This window comes from Temnothorax longispinosus, chromosome 1 (genome assembly GCF_030848805.1).
Source record: "Temnothorax longispinosus isolate EJ_2023e chromosome 1, Tlon_JGU_v1, whole genome shotgun sequence".
Classification (NCBI taxonomy): domain Eukaryota; kingdom Metazoa; phylum Arthropoda; class Insecta; order Hymenoptera; family Formicidae; genus Temnothorax; species Temnothorax longispinosus.
In genome coordinates, this window is record NC_092358.1 from 12,627,148 (window position 1) to 12,642,471 (window position 15,324).

General features: G+C 37.6%; 1 protein-coding gene across 9 annotated transcripts in view; it reads left to right on the forward strand.

Annotated features, from left to right (window-relative positions):
• Positions 1 to 14,627, forward strand: part of LOC139809040 (esterase FE4-like) — a 282,671-nt gene extending 268,044 nt beyond the window's left edge. For 6 of the 9 annotated variants that reach the window (XM_071771673.1, XM_071771691.1, XM_071771698.1 and 3 more), the window contains 9 exons: positions 972 to 1,116; positions 1,200 to 11,423; positions 11,504 to 11,721; positions 11,922 to 12,185; positions 12,279 to 12,350; positions 12,641 to 12,828; positions 13,388 to 13,496; positions 13,673 to 13,886; positions 14,486 to 14,627. In XM_071771673.1, coding sequence (XP_071627774.1) covers positions 972 to 1,116; positions 1,200 to 1,362 — 308 coding nt within the window. In that variant the 3' untranslated portion in view covers positions 1,363 to 11,423; positions 11,504 to 11,721; positions 11,922 to 12,185; ... (3 more) ...; positions 13,673 to 13,886; positions 14,486 to 14,627. The remainder of the gene's footprint in view (positions 1 to 971; positions 1,117 to 1,199; positions 11,424 to 11,503; positions 11,722 to 11,921; positions 12,186 to 12,278; positions 12,351 to 12,640; positions 12,829 to 13,387; positions 13,497 to 13,672; positions 13,887 to 14,485) is intronic. The other 3 variants (XM_071771664.1, XM_071771660.1, XM_071771682.1) reach the window with 3 other exon arrangements.
• The last annotated feature ends 697 nt before the right edge of the window (positions 14,628 to 15,324 follow it).

A 15,324-nucleotide genomic window follows, 5' to 3' on the forward strand; every position in this document is an offset into this window, starting at 1 on the left:
TATAATCCTCTTTCTTGAAATGCAGTGCACACACTTTCAAACAAGGGGTCACTTTCTCCATTTTTAATCCATTTTTCCAGGCTTTGAAACGATCAATTTTCTCTAAATTGCCAAAATAATTTTTGACATGTACGAAGCACTCTTTGGGCTTGAGAAAGCGATGAAATCGAACATTTAAATTCTGTCAACCTTACTTCTACAACCGCGAAAACACTTAATTCTGCTCGTAGATTTGCAACACGGAGAAAATTCATCCATATTAATAAAAATACAACACAAACCCAGTACGACCGCACGTTAAGCCTGTACAATGCCACGAGATCTGTGAGCCCTGAGTGCTTTCACTTTCGACCACCAGATGTCATGGCGACGAATGTCAGATCCCAATTTCCCGACCTTGTTGATTTCACACATTTTATTTGTGAATCTCCGTATCAAATCCGTATTAAATCTCGGATTATACCGGTGTAAACCGAGATTTGATACGAATTTGATACAAATATGAGTATATACACTATATACATGGTACGGGTACCAAACAGTCGGTGTAAACTAGACCATTGATTGAATTTACTCACTTCAGTTGGTTCTCTTGCTAGAACCACTTATTATAATTCATTCAATAGAATGTGTGAAATCAACAAGGGGAATATTCTGAAAATATATTGCACTGTTTACAAATACAAACAAAATAAGGACGATTTCGAGCACCTCCTATAAAGGTAAGCAGCTGTAAATTACTAAAGCACAAAAATGGCTATAACTTGGAAACAAGGTCAAATAACTGGACATATGTTTATATAAACTTCCTTCATTGTTTTTGTATCCTGAATCCACCACTGTAATACTTCTCACATATTTCGAAACACTCTGTATATATTTTAATCAAACACTGTAGATTAATATATGTAGTAGAAATTATCGGTTTGCATTTTTAAGATTAATTTATTGTATGACAATACATTTTATAGGTTCAACTCATTTCGAGGATGTGGGTTATTTATTTTGTCCTCACATGATGAAAGACTTGGGAATATCGTTGCCTACACCTGATTCGAAGGATTATAAAATGATAAATTACATAACGCAGCTGTGGGCAGATTTTGCTAAAACAGGGTATTATGGACTTAATATTTTTATTCGCATTTTATATGGAGAGTATATATTGCATATTAATAATTAATGCTAATTTTATTTAGAAATCCAACGCCTGTTATTTCGGATTTGTGTCCTATTAAATGGATACCGCTGAAAAGTGCAAATGTATACCATTATCTAGACATCGATATAGAACTTCAGATGAAAGTTTTCCGTAAAGGAGAACAACGTTGGAACTGGGAAAATATTAAAAAAAATATATAAACAATTATATACACATTGCTGAGAACTGCTTTTACAGTTCAGAGTATATAGTATATTATTGAACTTTTCGGAATGGATTCTGATTAGAATTATTCCGTTTTCTCCAGAAAACGTAATAGAAATCTAGGAAATAACTAAACAATTTCGGTCAAAATCCATTTCGAAAAATTTTATAATATGTGTCCAAGAGGGATCTTAATTTAAAAGAAACAGGTAAAATTTTTGTTGAAATAATAACCAATAACATGACGTTCTAATCTCTCGAAATTAGTGATTAGTGCAGTTTCTTAAGAGAAAAAATAAAGAGGAAAAGATCGGTACATGGTGCAATATGATCCGTTTGAATACGATTAATCCTTATTAGTTGATTGTGGATCAGATGTTCAGGAAAGGATTTTAGATATTATAAAAAGTAAATGAGTCATGAGGTAAGGGCTTAGACAAATAGTGGGCTTATTGGAGTATTTGTTTGGGAAAACTGTTTATAAAAACTGTTTGGAATAGAAATCATAAATATTTAAAAATATTTAAAATGAGTTGCGACACGCAACAGCGCACAAAATGTGTGCACGATTTTTTATATTAAAAGGATCAACTTTTTCTTATGACAAAATCACATTTGTGTAGTTTTTTTTAAATGAAAGCCAGTATCAGAGATTTACTTATGTGACCGTTTTTGAATAAAAAGTTTGGCATATTGTGTTTAAGACAAACACTTTATTTTCAATCAAAGTATGCACCCATATTATTAATACATTTTTGCCATTTCAATGGTAAAATCAAAGGCACTTTCGACAGCCTCTTGTGAATTAAATTTCTTCTCGTGTAAAAAGTTGTTCAAATTCCAAAAGAAGTAGTCTGTTGGTGTAAGGTCTGGGGAATATGGCGGTTAACGGAGAGTTTCCAATTATAGCTCTTGCAATTTTGACACAATTTTTTGTAAAATATGTGGTCGCGCGTTATCATGAAACAAGATAGGGGAAGAGTGATTGATTAATCTCGATTATTATTTAATTGCAAGCTTCTCCATCATGGTTTACAATTCCTTGCAGTTACATCTACCGTAATCAAAGTTTTATCCCAAGTTTCATGAAACTGAAATAAATAACACCGGCAGAGGATCACCAAACAGTGATTATAAGCTTCTTCTGGTAGACGTTTCAGGCACTGTTTTGGTAATGTTTGAACTTCTACTGCTCTTGACCGAATACCTAGAAGTATCTCTCCCAAATTATGTTCAAACAGCGACAAGTCGCAGTAGGGCGAATAGTCCGCAAGAAGCACACAGTAAAGTTTAGCACCCTTTGGTTTATTGCACTCTGGTCTAACTATATACAGATTGATTATCAAAACTAAAAATCGCATGTGTTTTTGGAACATGTCCCTTTCGGCAAGTGCCGGCGTAACGCGCCTTTATTTCTCACTTCTCTCTTCCGCTTGTCGTTAAACTACTCGATCGACAAGCCATCTGAACTAGAGCCTGGAAAGGAGAAATAACATGGACGCGACTCGCGAGCGTAATTACGAATTCGGAATTGGGGAATATTCCAAGCAGGTGCTTTACTTGGACCCAACTATTGCAATTTTCGTACAGGATCCATTTTTCATCACAATTAATAACAATTCGATTAAAAAATTCATTTTTGTTTTGACAGCAAAATACAGACTTTAAAACGTGCTCTTTCGGGCGTTCGTTCAATTCGTGTGGCATCTACTTTTTCAACTTTTTTATTTTACCATTTTGATTTCAAATGACCAATATTGTTTTAATACTAAAATTAAACCTTGTTGCTAATTCACCCGAAGTTTGAGATGGATCCGCTTCCACTATCGCCTTTAATTCATCATTATCGACCTTCGTCTCAGGTCGCACACACGACTCATTCTCGAGATCACCAGAAACAAAAACGATTAAACCAATAACGGACTGTACAAGTTAGAGTCAGGCAAGTATATTTAATTGTTTCACTCTAACTTATTGCGAATGTGCACCAGTTAAGGAATTCCTTCGAAAAAGAATAGACGCCATAGTATAAATGGTACATGTATAAAGCTTCTAGAACATTCTGACGCATGTCTCAAAGACATCATAAACACGTTCAAAAGACGTGAAAAGTAGGAATTTTAAATTTTATTATTAAAAAAAACGTTTCTATAATAGTTTCTTTAACGTTATTTTATCGGGAAAGAAACGTTCGATCGAATGATGTTCAAAATTGGCGTTTAATGAAAGCGATATTCTCTATTGACGATCGTTGTCACAAAGCGAGCGTCAGGGTGACACATACATGAAGCGCGGAAACGCGGAAACGCGGAAGATAAAATTTACTAGATTCCCGCGTTTTGATTGCCTTATATTACATAGAGCACAATTTGCGCGGAAAAGCGGAACGGTATGTGACAAATAGACATTTGTATTCATTTCTTTTAATTGTGTTCACTTAATTTATTGCAATTTTTATTAATATGCTTATCTTTTTAGCTTATTTATTGAATACAAGCATTTTAATCAATAAATACCGTTAAAAATTAACATTTTATAATTCTCGGTTCCGCTTTTCCGCTCAAAATATGCCATGTAATATAAGGCAATCAAAACAGACGGAACGGAACGCGGGAATCTAGTACATTTGTCTTCCGCGTTTCCGTGTTTCCGCGTTTCCGCGTTTTCGCGTTTTCGCATTTCCGCGTTTCCGTGCTTCATGTACTGTTAAGAATAAATGTTAATCGCGTTTCCTGTTTTACGTGATGCTAGTGATTGTATATTGACATGTTTATCGATAAGTCCGTACTTGCAGAAATCGAGATGAGCGCCGAGCCTATTCCTGTTAGCATGCGCGCGCACCAAATTACGAGCAAGCCGGTCTCGCCTAGCGACTGAACAGTCGCAGTCCGGAAACATGAGAGCAAACACGCGCCATACATTGTAATATAATGAAGCTTATATATAGACAGCAACAAGTGAAATTAACCCGTTTCTCTCCCGCTCCGTTTCATGCAACTATTCTGCTCTAACAGGTGTTGTAATTTCAGTTCTTTACTGTAAATTTAACGAAACCGTCGTGAGTTGAATCGATTTCTCACCGTAGTAAGTAACGCGATCATATATTACGATCTACGTTAAATGATTACTGTATAAGGGAATGTAAAAGGTTTAATGGTTATTTTATGATACATAAGTGTAGAGGGATAGTAAAGGATGGAATACAGCAAAATACAAGTGCATAGCTCTTATATTCTTTATTTAGCTTGATATCTTGTATATCCCACCTGTTTAGGATATACGGCATTTTTAGCGCGCAGGATTTATGCCATAGTACAGACACTCCGTAAAAATCAAAATCTCCTGTGTGTTCTTTTTCCTTCTTTGTTTTTTGGATCGTATAACAATAACTTTTAATGCATCTATCGTTCTTCTATTTTTTTTAATTTTTCAGTTTTATAATTTGTTTATTATTCTTACACCTTAATAAACTTTTTACACACATTTTATAACTTATTATGACATTTTATTGCCTTATTTATAAACGTTATTTGTAATTTTTAATAAGGTGTATATTTCACCCATGAATGTCATATATTCCACCTCTATGGGATATATGGCAAAAATGTAAGGGTTTCTAAAAGTTTTTTAAATTAAATACAAAGAATGAGAGAGAGAGAGAGAGAGAGAGAGAAAATATTTTGTATTTCTATTTTTTTATAGTAGTAGACAGTATAAAGTTTTTATTGGTATAATTCATTTGCCTTAAACATAGTAATAAATAATACTCGATAAATTAAGTTTCCCTTAGCTGCAGCGTATTGGGATTTTCAGTCGTGACGTAGCCGTGACGTCACAAGGCCAAGATGGCTGGCCTATTCCTGAAAGTTGTACGCAAATATACGGTCTGAGATGGTTTATCATGCCTTTTAAACGCGTGTGATAAAAAAATGTACCTAAATATAAAAGAAATATGTGCATTTGCACAGTGCACCTCTTCTTTAAGGAATTTCATGGAAGGAGAAAATTTGTTGTGCTGTGGACACTTATTAACATGCGGGATAACCTCTCAAGATGATGACAAATGGCATCGAGTTCGGATCGAGCCACCGTGCGAGACGGACGTGTGTGCCCGCTGCTTGTGTTGCTTAATTGTTCCGAGATTATACCGGCTTTTTGATACGGTGTTGCGCGGTGGTGGAGGTTGTGACGAGAGGTCCTTTTTCGGGAGAGTTTTTACTTTCTCTTAGTGTTGCCCCCCCCCCCTCGGAGGGAGAGCACGGAATATTTTTCGTTAATTAAGATTACATGGATACGACGGACTCGACCACGCGACGCGCACGTAATAGCCCTCGTTCTTCTGACGATGACTCGGTGAACAACTCGAGCAAGAAAATCCGCACCTGTATGACTGCGCAGGAATTTGACAATTTCTCACAGGAATTTAGGACGTCGGACTTGTTGGATGTGGATCGAATAAGCCAAAGGAGCCATAATTCGAAACAGCAAAGGGATAAGGAATTGCGTAAGCGACGCAACTTAATGGTCGATGCAGGTATTCCAACGCCTGAGGACGATATGGAGGTGGATATTAACACCTCCGCGAGCCTTGAGGAGACTAGAGGTCGTGAACTTTTCATAAACAAAACGACTTCGAGTAATAGTAATATTGATATTGTTGCCGGTGGCACGCAGCCGTCTTTAGGTGATCACGTGAGTGACGTGAACACGCCACGCGTAAATAGTGTGGATGATCCCCTGTTGCCTGACAAAGAATCTTATATCATTTGCGATTCCATTTTGAGAAAATGTGTTCCCGGTAATTCTATTGACGTGCAACGATTTGCGAGATATGAGATCATAAGGGAATCGCCAAGATTATTATTCGCCTCCCCCCCGACCAAACCACTACGACAAAAGGTAGGAATCGTATAAAGATGTGGATGTTTCTTAACGAATTGCATATCTGCCCGACAACGCTGTCATGATTAATCATTTCTCAGCTGAAATAGATTTTAAGGATTTCTTTGACGCTAATCGTGCTCTAGACATTATAAGAAAAATCAATGAGCCGAAATTAACAGCTCATTTGGAGCAACGCGCTGTTATCTGCAAGGGAGTTATTTCGGACTGGCCCTCAAGTATTCCGGATCTGTGGGACGTGATTCAGGATAAATCTGGTATACTCAGATTGGACAGGATGTTCCGGCGGAGGTAAGACCCCGAGTCCCAAAAATCGTCGCTAGTCAACACGGACAATATTATCATCACATTTAAGGCAAATAAGACCCGTAACCTAAAAATTTTTAGAAATGGAGTGGGACTGAGAGACCGTACGTACCGCCTACACGCCAATGTTTTAACTGTTTTAGATTTGGCCACACTAAGATATAGCATGTAAAAGCAAAACTCGGTGTATCGTCTGCAGTGATAAATCCACGGGCATTGTGACAGACCGGTGCGCTATTATAATTGCGAAGGCTCTCATAAATCTACGTATAGAGGATGCCCACTGCATGAAAAAAACAAAAATATTAACATTGCTGTGGCACATAATAACATTTCATTTCATAAAACTGTGCGGTTGGTTGTGAGAGGGGCCCCTCCTGCAAAGCCACAAGATAGATTTTGAGACTCTAAGGCTTGGCCAATACTATCGAGGGAAACGGAGCCACCGAATAATGCTGCAGAAGTTGGAAATTTAAGACGAAACCCTACTCTCCGCGACCCACAATCTGCAGAGACAAGGGACAATCTGCCTTGTTTTAGGCCGAGAAGTGCACCCGCGACGCCTTCGGGGCACATTGGGAATTATTATGATCGCTTTGACAGCCGTGCTGAGGAGATAACTAAGGAGAAGAGGGGCATAGCCCTGCTTGCGGCACATAATGGGGCTTCTTGGGCGCAAATTGTTAGGGGTGATCAAGAAGATAATCACGGAGGCTCAGACCCTTCTCACGACCTGGTTGGCGAGGTATTGAATAATATTCTGCAACTACTGCAGAGATTTCCGGAGGCAATAGAAATTTTGACTAGCGCACTTATGCATACTGATAGACGGGATCAGTTGGATTACGGTGGAAGTGAAAATAACCTTTTAGCGAGAAGAGAACTGAACAGAAATAAGGACTTAGGGAAAGCTCTGGTAAGATATGGGAGGCCTGGGACCCTCCCCGCTTTATAATTTAATCTCCGTCTGTGGAATTGCCGGGGCTATCAGACTAATAGAGATGAGCTTACGAAAAATATTTTAGAGTATGATATTATGGTGCTTACTGAGACCAGATGCTCTGGTCTCAATAAGGTTTTTTCTCCAATTATAAGACAGTCAATAGTAACAATCGCCTCGGCAGTGGGGGCGTGTCAATTTTCCTTCGTAATCACTTGGAGTTTGAAACTCTCTCTATCCTTTGAACTTTACCGGTGGGCTATGATGTTGTCGGCGTGAGAACCAAGAACTTGAATCAAAATCTAAATATAGTGGCTATCTATAGGCACCCTAGTAAACCTATGACGAGACGTGATCTTTTGCCCGTTTTTCAGGCAATTAATGGTAACAATAATGACTCGATTATATTGGGAGATATGAATGCCCACAATGTCGCCTGGAACTGTCCAACTACAAAGGATAGGGGCGATCTTTTATATGACCTGATGAGTGATGAGGACTTCATATGCATAAATACAGACACTAAGTCGCGACAGGGCTCTCGTGACCAGCGCGATTCCAACCTATAATGTTCGGTTCGGAGGGTATCGTCGACAGAGTTTTCTATCGACAACTGGAAGAGACATGGGACAGCGATCATTTTCCCATCTCTTTTTCCTTTGATGTTTATCCTTAGTTGTACAGAAAAATCACTAATAGATTGTCTACTGCAAGGACGGACTGGTTGTAATTCAGCACTTTGGTGGAAGGCGAGGTTGTTGCCTTCTTGCTCCCACATTGTGAGCTTTTTAAGGTCGATCTGGAGAAGTACTATGATTGCTTCGTGGAAATACTGAGAAAATCCGTTTCTATTGCACCGGGTAGACGACGTGAGGATCCTGGACCTCCTCCAGACGATCCCGACAGGCGCAAGAGATCGCATAAGTGGTGGGACGCTGAATGTGACGAGGCGATTTGTAGCAGAAAATCTGCTTTTTTTACTTGAAAGAGGACAAAAAGTATTCATGACTGGATTGAGTATAAGAGGACCAAGGCGCTGGCCAGGCGGACCTTTAAGGCAAAGAAGAAAGCTAACTTTGAGAGATATTGTAGCGATATTAATCGTTTTACAAGTCTCAGCTACGTGTGAAACACGATGCGCATTCTCAAGAACGCTAGAAAGAATTTGGAATGGCATGCTTGGCCCACGAAGAATAGAGAGGAGGAAATTAGAACCTCCATTGAAGGATTGGCTCCCCCGTTTGTGGGGACTAATCCTGCTATGGACTATGGCGGTGGACACCCCCAATGTGGTCTGGTCTTCGGGAATGTTGCTTGCGGAATGGTTGAACTACCAGGTAATATTTATCGACAAAGTGGGACGAGAAAAGGTACGCCCCATATCACTTTCATTGTGCATCGGTAAATTGATGGAAAGAATGATCAATGAGACTTATCTGGTGGGCAGAAAAGGAAGAGAAGTTCAGTACTTCCCAGAGCAGTTTCCGCATAGACAGATCCTGCGCAGATAATTTGACGAGAATTGTGTCGGACATCAGGGCCTCTGTTTGTGCTAGGAAATATACTCTTGCGGTCTTTCTCGACGTTTCGTCTGCCTACGATTGCGTTGACTTCCGCATAATGATGGATAAGCTAATAGCACTTAATTGTCCCTCCGGTATTGTCAAGTTTATTAGCAACTGGCTCTACCGTAGAAAGGTACGATTTATTGTTAATTCTCCTGAATTTATAATTTAATACGTCTTTAAGGGACTCCCGCAAAGTGCTGTTCTTAGTCCTGTACTATATTCCCTGTTCACGCAGGGTATTTGTGCCAATCTTCCTGAGGGTGTCGAGGTTGTTGAATTTGCCGATGATATAGGGCTATACATATGTGGTCCAAATCGGCACCGGAATAGAGTGCTGCTCCAGCGTGCGCTTGACATTGTTGCGGCACGTCTGCGTAAGATTGACCTTGATCACGAGCCAAAAAAGTCTGTATTGGTGGAGTTCTCCAAGAGTGGCTTTGTTGATAGAAACCTTAGCATTCGTGTGGGAGATTGTGTGGTGCACAATAGCAACGGAGCTAGGTTCCTGGGCATTTGGCTGGACAATTGTTTAAAGTTTGATCGACAAGTGGCAGAAGTTAGAGGAAAAATAAACCGAGCTAATTCTGTTATAAAGTACCTCTGTAAGGTGTCTAAAGGTATGGAGGTCAACACAGCCCTCATGCTGGTAAGATCCATTACGGATTATGGGAACTTTATCTACTTTTCCCAGGGATACTACGCTGCAGTTGAAGCTGGAAAGATCCCAATATCTATTCAAGGGCATTCGTACTGCCCTTGGATATAGAAATAATACAGCAAACAATGTTATCGTAGCAGAGGCCAAGGTGAGGCTGCTGAAGGACCGCGCTGCTCTACTCGGCCGCAATTTTATCAACAAATCTATTGCTTACAATCGAAGTGGTCTATGCGGCAAGTTACAGCGGCTGCTAGATTGCAAAAGCTACGCCCGATTTCGCCAATCAATGTATAGGCTGTCGCTCCTTTCGGAGTTATGGAGGGGGGCTCGTTCGTTCATTTCCACAATCGGTCCCCCCAGAAAATTTGAAATTTTTCCGGGCACATACAGTGCTCACACATTCAAGCCCAAGGTAAACTTTGCAATTGGCAAGGAGAGAAAGAGTGATAGGTTTTCTGATCGAACATTGGCTCGAAAAGTGATAGATCAGTATGATCTGAATGATACCCCGGAAATTATTTTTACGGATGGATCGTATAGTGAAGACTCAAGATCCACAGGTGCCAGTATGATCATCTGCGACCAAGAAACAGCGTAGAAGATGAGTCTACCTTATTTGTGCTCCTCATACACGACGGAGGCTTTCGCCGTTAAGTCAGTCCTTCAACTGATGAAGATTCAACACATAGACAGAAATAAAGATATTGTTATTTTCTCAGATTGCAAATCTGTCCTACAGGCTATATATAACAATCATCTTAACGTTCATAAGAATAAATATATTACGGAGGCCAGAATATTAGTATATGAATTGGAATATGAGTATGGTAAGAATGTCGTATTAGTGTGGATCCCCGTTCATGTCGGAATTGCCAGCAACGAATTGGCTGACGTGTTGGCCAAGGAGGCTGCCAGTGAGGAGGCTGACCCCTCCATTGAGACTCCGATGGGGGATCTCATGACGCGCGCTAGAAGGGAGACGTGGGACGCCACACAACTATTGATTTATTCGCGATTCTGCGCACAAGGGCGCCTTTTACTTCGACAATTTTTACGATCGGCAAGCGGTTAGACCATGGTTCCGAGAGATTAACGCGGAGAGATATTTCGTCACTTTAATCAACAGATTGAGAGCCAACCACTATAATCTCGGAGCTTCTTTGAGGAGGAAGGGTTATGTTGACGATGAAAGGTGTGAATGTAGTTATGAGAGGGAAGACTTGCAACATCTGCTGACAAGATGCCATAAATACGATGCTCAGAGAATTGACATGGATGTAGAGTTAAGAGCTGAGGGCTATCTGGTCAAAATGGATATTTGTCACCTCATTAAAACCAAGAATTGGGATATTCTATATATTATTTTCAAATGTTTAAAACATATTGACAAAGTCATTTGATCACTAGAGGAAAAGTAACTTAAGTTCAGTCTGCATTGTTCTAATTATTCTAGAGTCTAAAGCACCGTAATAGTCCTCATCCGAGGACGCCTGAAAAAAAAAACCCTGACAAATGGCATTTAACTGCATATTGCCTTCAAATGTCAGATGTTAAAAGTACACCTCACAAAATAAACATAGTAATAGAGAAATCAGGGAAAATATCATCTGCAAAATGCAGTTGTAAAACAGGGATGAGTGCAAAATGCAAACACACGGTTGCAGTTTTGCTATATTGTAATTGGTAAGTACATATAAAAGTTATTAATGTATATATTAACAATAACACATGTAGTAGTATGCTGTTTTAATGTAAACTTTTAGACATAATGTCGACAAATTTGAGAATATTTCCTGCACCGATAAAAAATGCATCTGGAACGTTCAACACAGCGCGGCTGTAGATGGATATATAAATCTGCACCTCTGGAAGATCACAAGTGTTTTAATATTTGTGAGAAGAAATCAACTTTGATTGATGAGCAGATAAACAATGTCAAGAATATATTATTTACAATCCCATCAGCGTTAACAAAGCACATGTATGATAAAAATATTTCATTACAGTGGTTGCATGGAAAAAAATTTTAATTTGTGATTATTTTGTGCCCGGGCGTGACCCGTTAAATTCATTATCATTACTTGGATAATTTGCAATTTTTTATTACTATTTTCCCCAATTGTTATCAACTTATTGTTAGTTTATATAGGACCTCTTTTCATCACATCATGTTTTCTGTAGAGTTTGGACGGTGTTGTGACACCCCATATGGTGTCTCCAATAAAGAGCGTTGAACTCTCCCTAGGAAATTCGCCTGCGACAGGTGAATATCTTGCAAAAGATCTTGAAGTTCCGAAGTCTCCTGCGGGTAAAGTTTCCTTGACTTCTTCATCAACGCTATCTTTCAACAGTAAACCATCGTCAACGAAAACAGATGCGACTCCGCCGAATAAAGCATTAAAATTTAATAAATTGGTCCCTCTTCCGTCAAACAATAATAACAAAGTATGAAAGCAGAATTACTATTTATTTTTATCGATGAAGTTATTGAGTCACATTTTGCAATGTCTTGTTTAAAAAAAACTATCATGTCCACAGAATACAAAACATTCTAACAATAAGAAGAAGAGGTCTCACCTCACAAAAAAGAAGCATGCCCGTAAAACAAGCGTAAGTGAATGCAACTGATTGTGAGAAGAAACCCTTGAAATTGTAGAAACCTGCCATTGTGTTTTACCTAACTTTTTCCATTATCATAAAACTTCTTAATGAGCATGTCAGTCTCTTGGCTTCCTCATGAAAATTTTGTGACGACGGAAAAGTTATGAGGAAGCAATATGCAAATATCTGAGTTGATACAAAGGTTTCTTTCTTCATTTCTTTCTTATTTTGAATACTGTTAGATGAGGATAAAAATGTATATATCGGAAATAAAAAAAATATGGTATTTACATATATAGGATAAATTGCGCTTAAAGAAGAATTTAGAAATGGAAAAAGTAAATGTTGGTGATTGCTTGCAAAAGCTAAGAATTAGTTGAAAAGTTAACGAATCAACTCGAACAATCAAAACAGTCATGTGAAAAATTTGAGGCATCGGTAATGCAATATCTCAGCACGATAGAGAGCAACTGGAAGCAGCTACAGAGTAAGTACTTTTTGTTACACGAGTAGTCCACATGAGCATGCTCACGTTGCTGATGTTTTTTGTGTATTCCACACACATATATGCAAATTTTGATGCTGCCAGATATTATCTCGCGCAAACATCATCTCGGAAAACGTCTCGAAACTTTCTCTAAAGTATGCAGGAAAGTCCAAAGTATCGCACCAGTCGAAAAGATTCAATAGCATTTTTATGAATAATCCCTTTCATATAATTTGGAACAATACTAAAAAGAATATGACAAAATATAACTAAATAAAATATAACTAAATATGTAAGGATAGCAATGGTTTCAAGAGTCTCGAACACGATTGTTCAAGCGTGTTAATAAAAATATTTTAATTTTGTGATGAAAAATGTCATTAAAAAAGTATATTCTAACCGTGTAAAAACCTTCATGATATATTTTGGTCGTTAAAGATATTGAACATCCTGAATTAACAGATCACTGAAAGTAGTTTGCTTCCAAAAATGTAAAATAAAATTCTTTGTACATAACTCTGTGTCATTACATCATAAATATAAAAGTAATTTAAAAAAGTACAGGTGCTCGTACATCAGCAGTCGACAATGATGAAAACGTACATCTCGAAGACATCAATAAATCACCGGTCCCGGGGTTCATCCGTAAAAATGGCAATGAAGAAAAGGTAAGTCAAAGTATATTGAATTAACAGTTTCTTTTCGAAATCCCACCGACCTTTACAAAAGATAATTTATGAAACTGCTATCTTTTGCATGCTCTTAACTTCCGGCTGTTTTATGTTAGCCTATAAAAAGAAGTTTATTGCATGCTGTTTCAAAGAATTTATTGTAAAATTAACAGATACACTATGGCCAGAATATTTGGATAGATAAAATGACCTATGACAATGCCGTGTTTGATGCACATTTGGACGTGATGTTTATAAAGAACATGGCTCTCGCTATTTTTGGGGATAAGAAACTAAAAAGATCGAGCGTAACAGGTGCATCATCCAATCGCACCAAGAGTAATCCGAAGCCTTCGCTGAATCTCACAAAGGCGCTTGCTGTTCGCGGTAAGTATGCACTTTTATATTGCACTAGTAATCAACTTGAATTAATCGTTTATCTCTACGTGACATCGGCATTTGGGAAGCACTTTCATTGACTTGTAGTCTTTGTAAGGGTCCTAAATTTTGTAGCTCAATAATTGTTAACAAGTACATAATCGTTTTACATTCAAGATGGGCCCTTCAATAGTCTCAACTCGCTAACAACTATTTGCACAGAAGGCTCCATTTTTAAAGACATATTGGCTATCCAACGCTAAATCCCGAAAATTCAACTTTTTATTGTTGCAGTAGTATATGAATACAGTAAATAACAATTTTATAGAATTCTACTTGAGATACTCGAAATATTAAGGTTAAAAAGTAAAAAAAAAAGCCACAAAAGTATTGTGAAAGCAATCGAAAAAAAGTTTATTCAAATGTTCAGAAATAAACTACTTTTTAATTTATATATTTATGTTAGTACACGGACTTTTTGCATACAAAAAAATTTTTCTGGAAAAAGAAAAATTTTAAACAGAATTGATAGACGCATTTCGTATAAAATTTAGCGCTTTTTTCAAGATACCTTCCAAAAAATAATTTAATTATACTTTTTGTTACAGATATATTCAGGTACTTCCTGGAATTATATCGTCGTTATAACAAGCACAAGATTGAAGAATTGGTAGGGGATTACCAAACATTCATAAGACAAAGAAATCTCTGACATAAACAGAGTCACAAAACGCGTCGCGAAGACGACAAGTAAGTTATTATAGATTCATAATTTTTTGTAGACAAGAATAGGACGAGCTATAGTCACGACTTACTCCCAAGTCATGACTTACTCCCAATGAAAATTTAGTTCGATAAAAATTTTAAATTTCGAAAACATGACATAAAAAATAAATTATGGGCTCATGTTGTAGAAGAAACAGTAAATAAAACAAAACAAAAAAATAAGAGCGCACCTTCACGCAATTCCAATAGTAGTCATTTGAGCAGCTGTAGCAACAGCAGCAGCAGCAGTAGCAGTACCAACGGTAGTGGCAATAGTGATAGTAACTAATTTTATAATTTTGATAAAAAAAATTGTAACCAATAATGAAAGAAAATAAAAGAAAATTTCAATTAATAATTTTTATTTTAATATTAAGAAATTTTAATTAAAGTTTTTTAATTATTTTACTTTGCATGTGTTATGTGGAGCATAGCTACTACAATATATAAAAAAGAGAAAATTAGAAACTTGCACCTTGCTTCTTTATTATTTTATTTTGTTAACTAATAGCGAATTCGGTTGGACGCACCAGTGCGCACTCAGTGCACATTAAAGCCGCCGTACACAAATCAACGGAAAGTGTATGTTTAATATAAACGAGTCATTATTGTATTATTTGGTAAAATATGTATTAGGCATTTTATCAGTCAAAATATTTCCATTTTACTTTAAATATTAGAG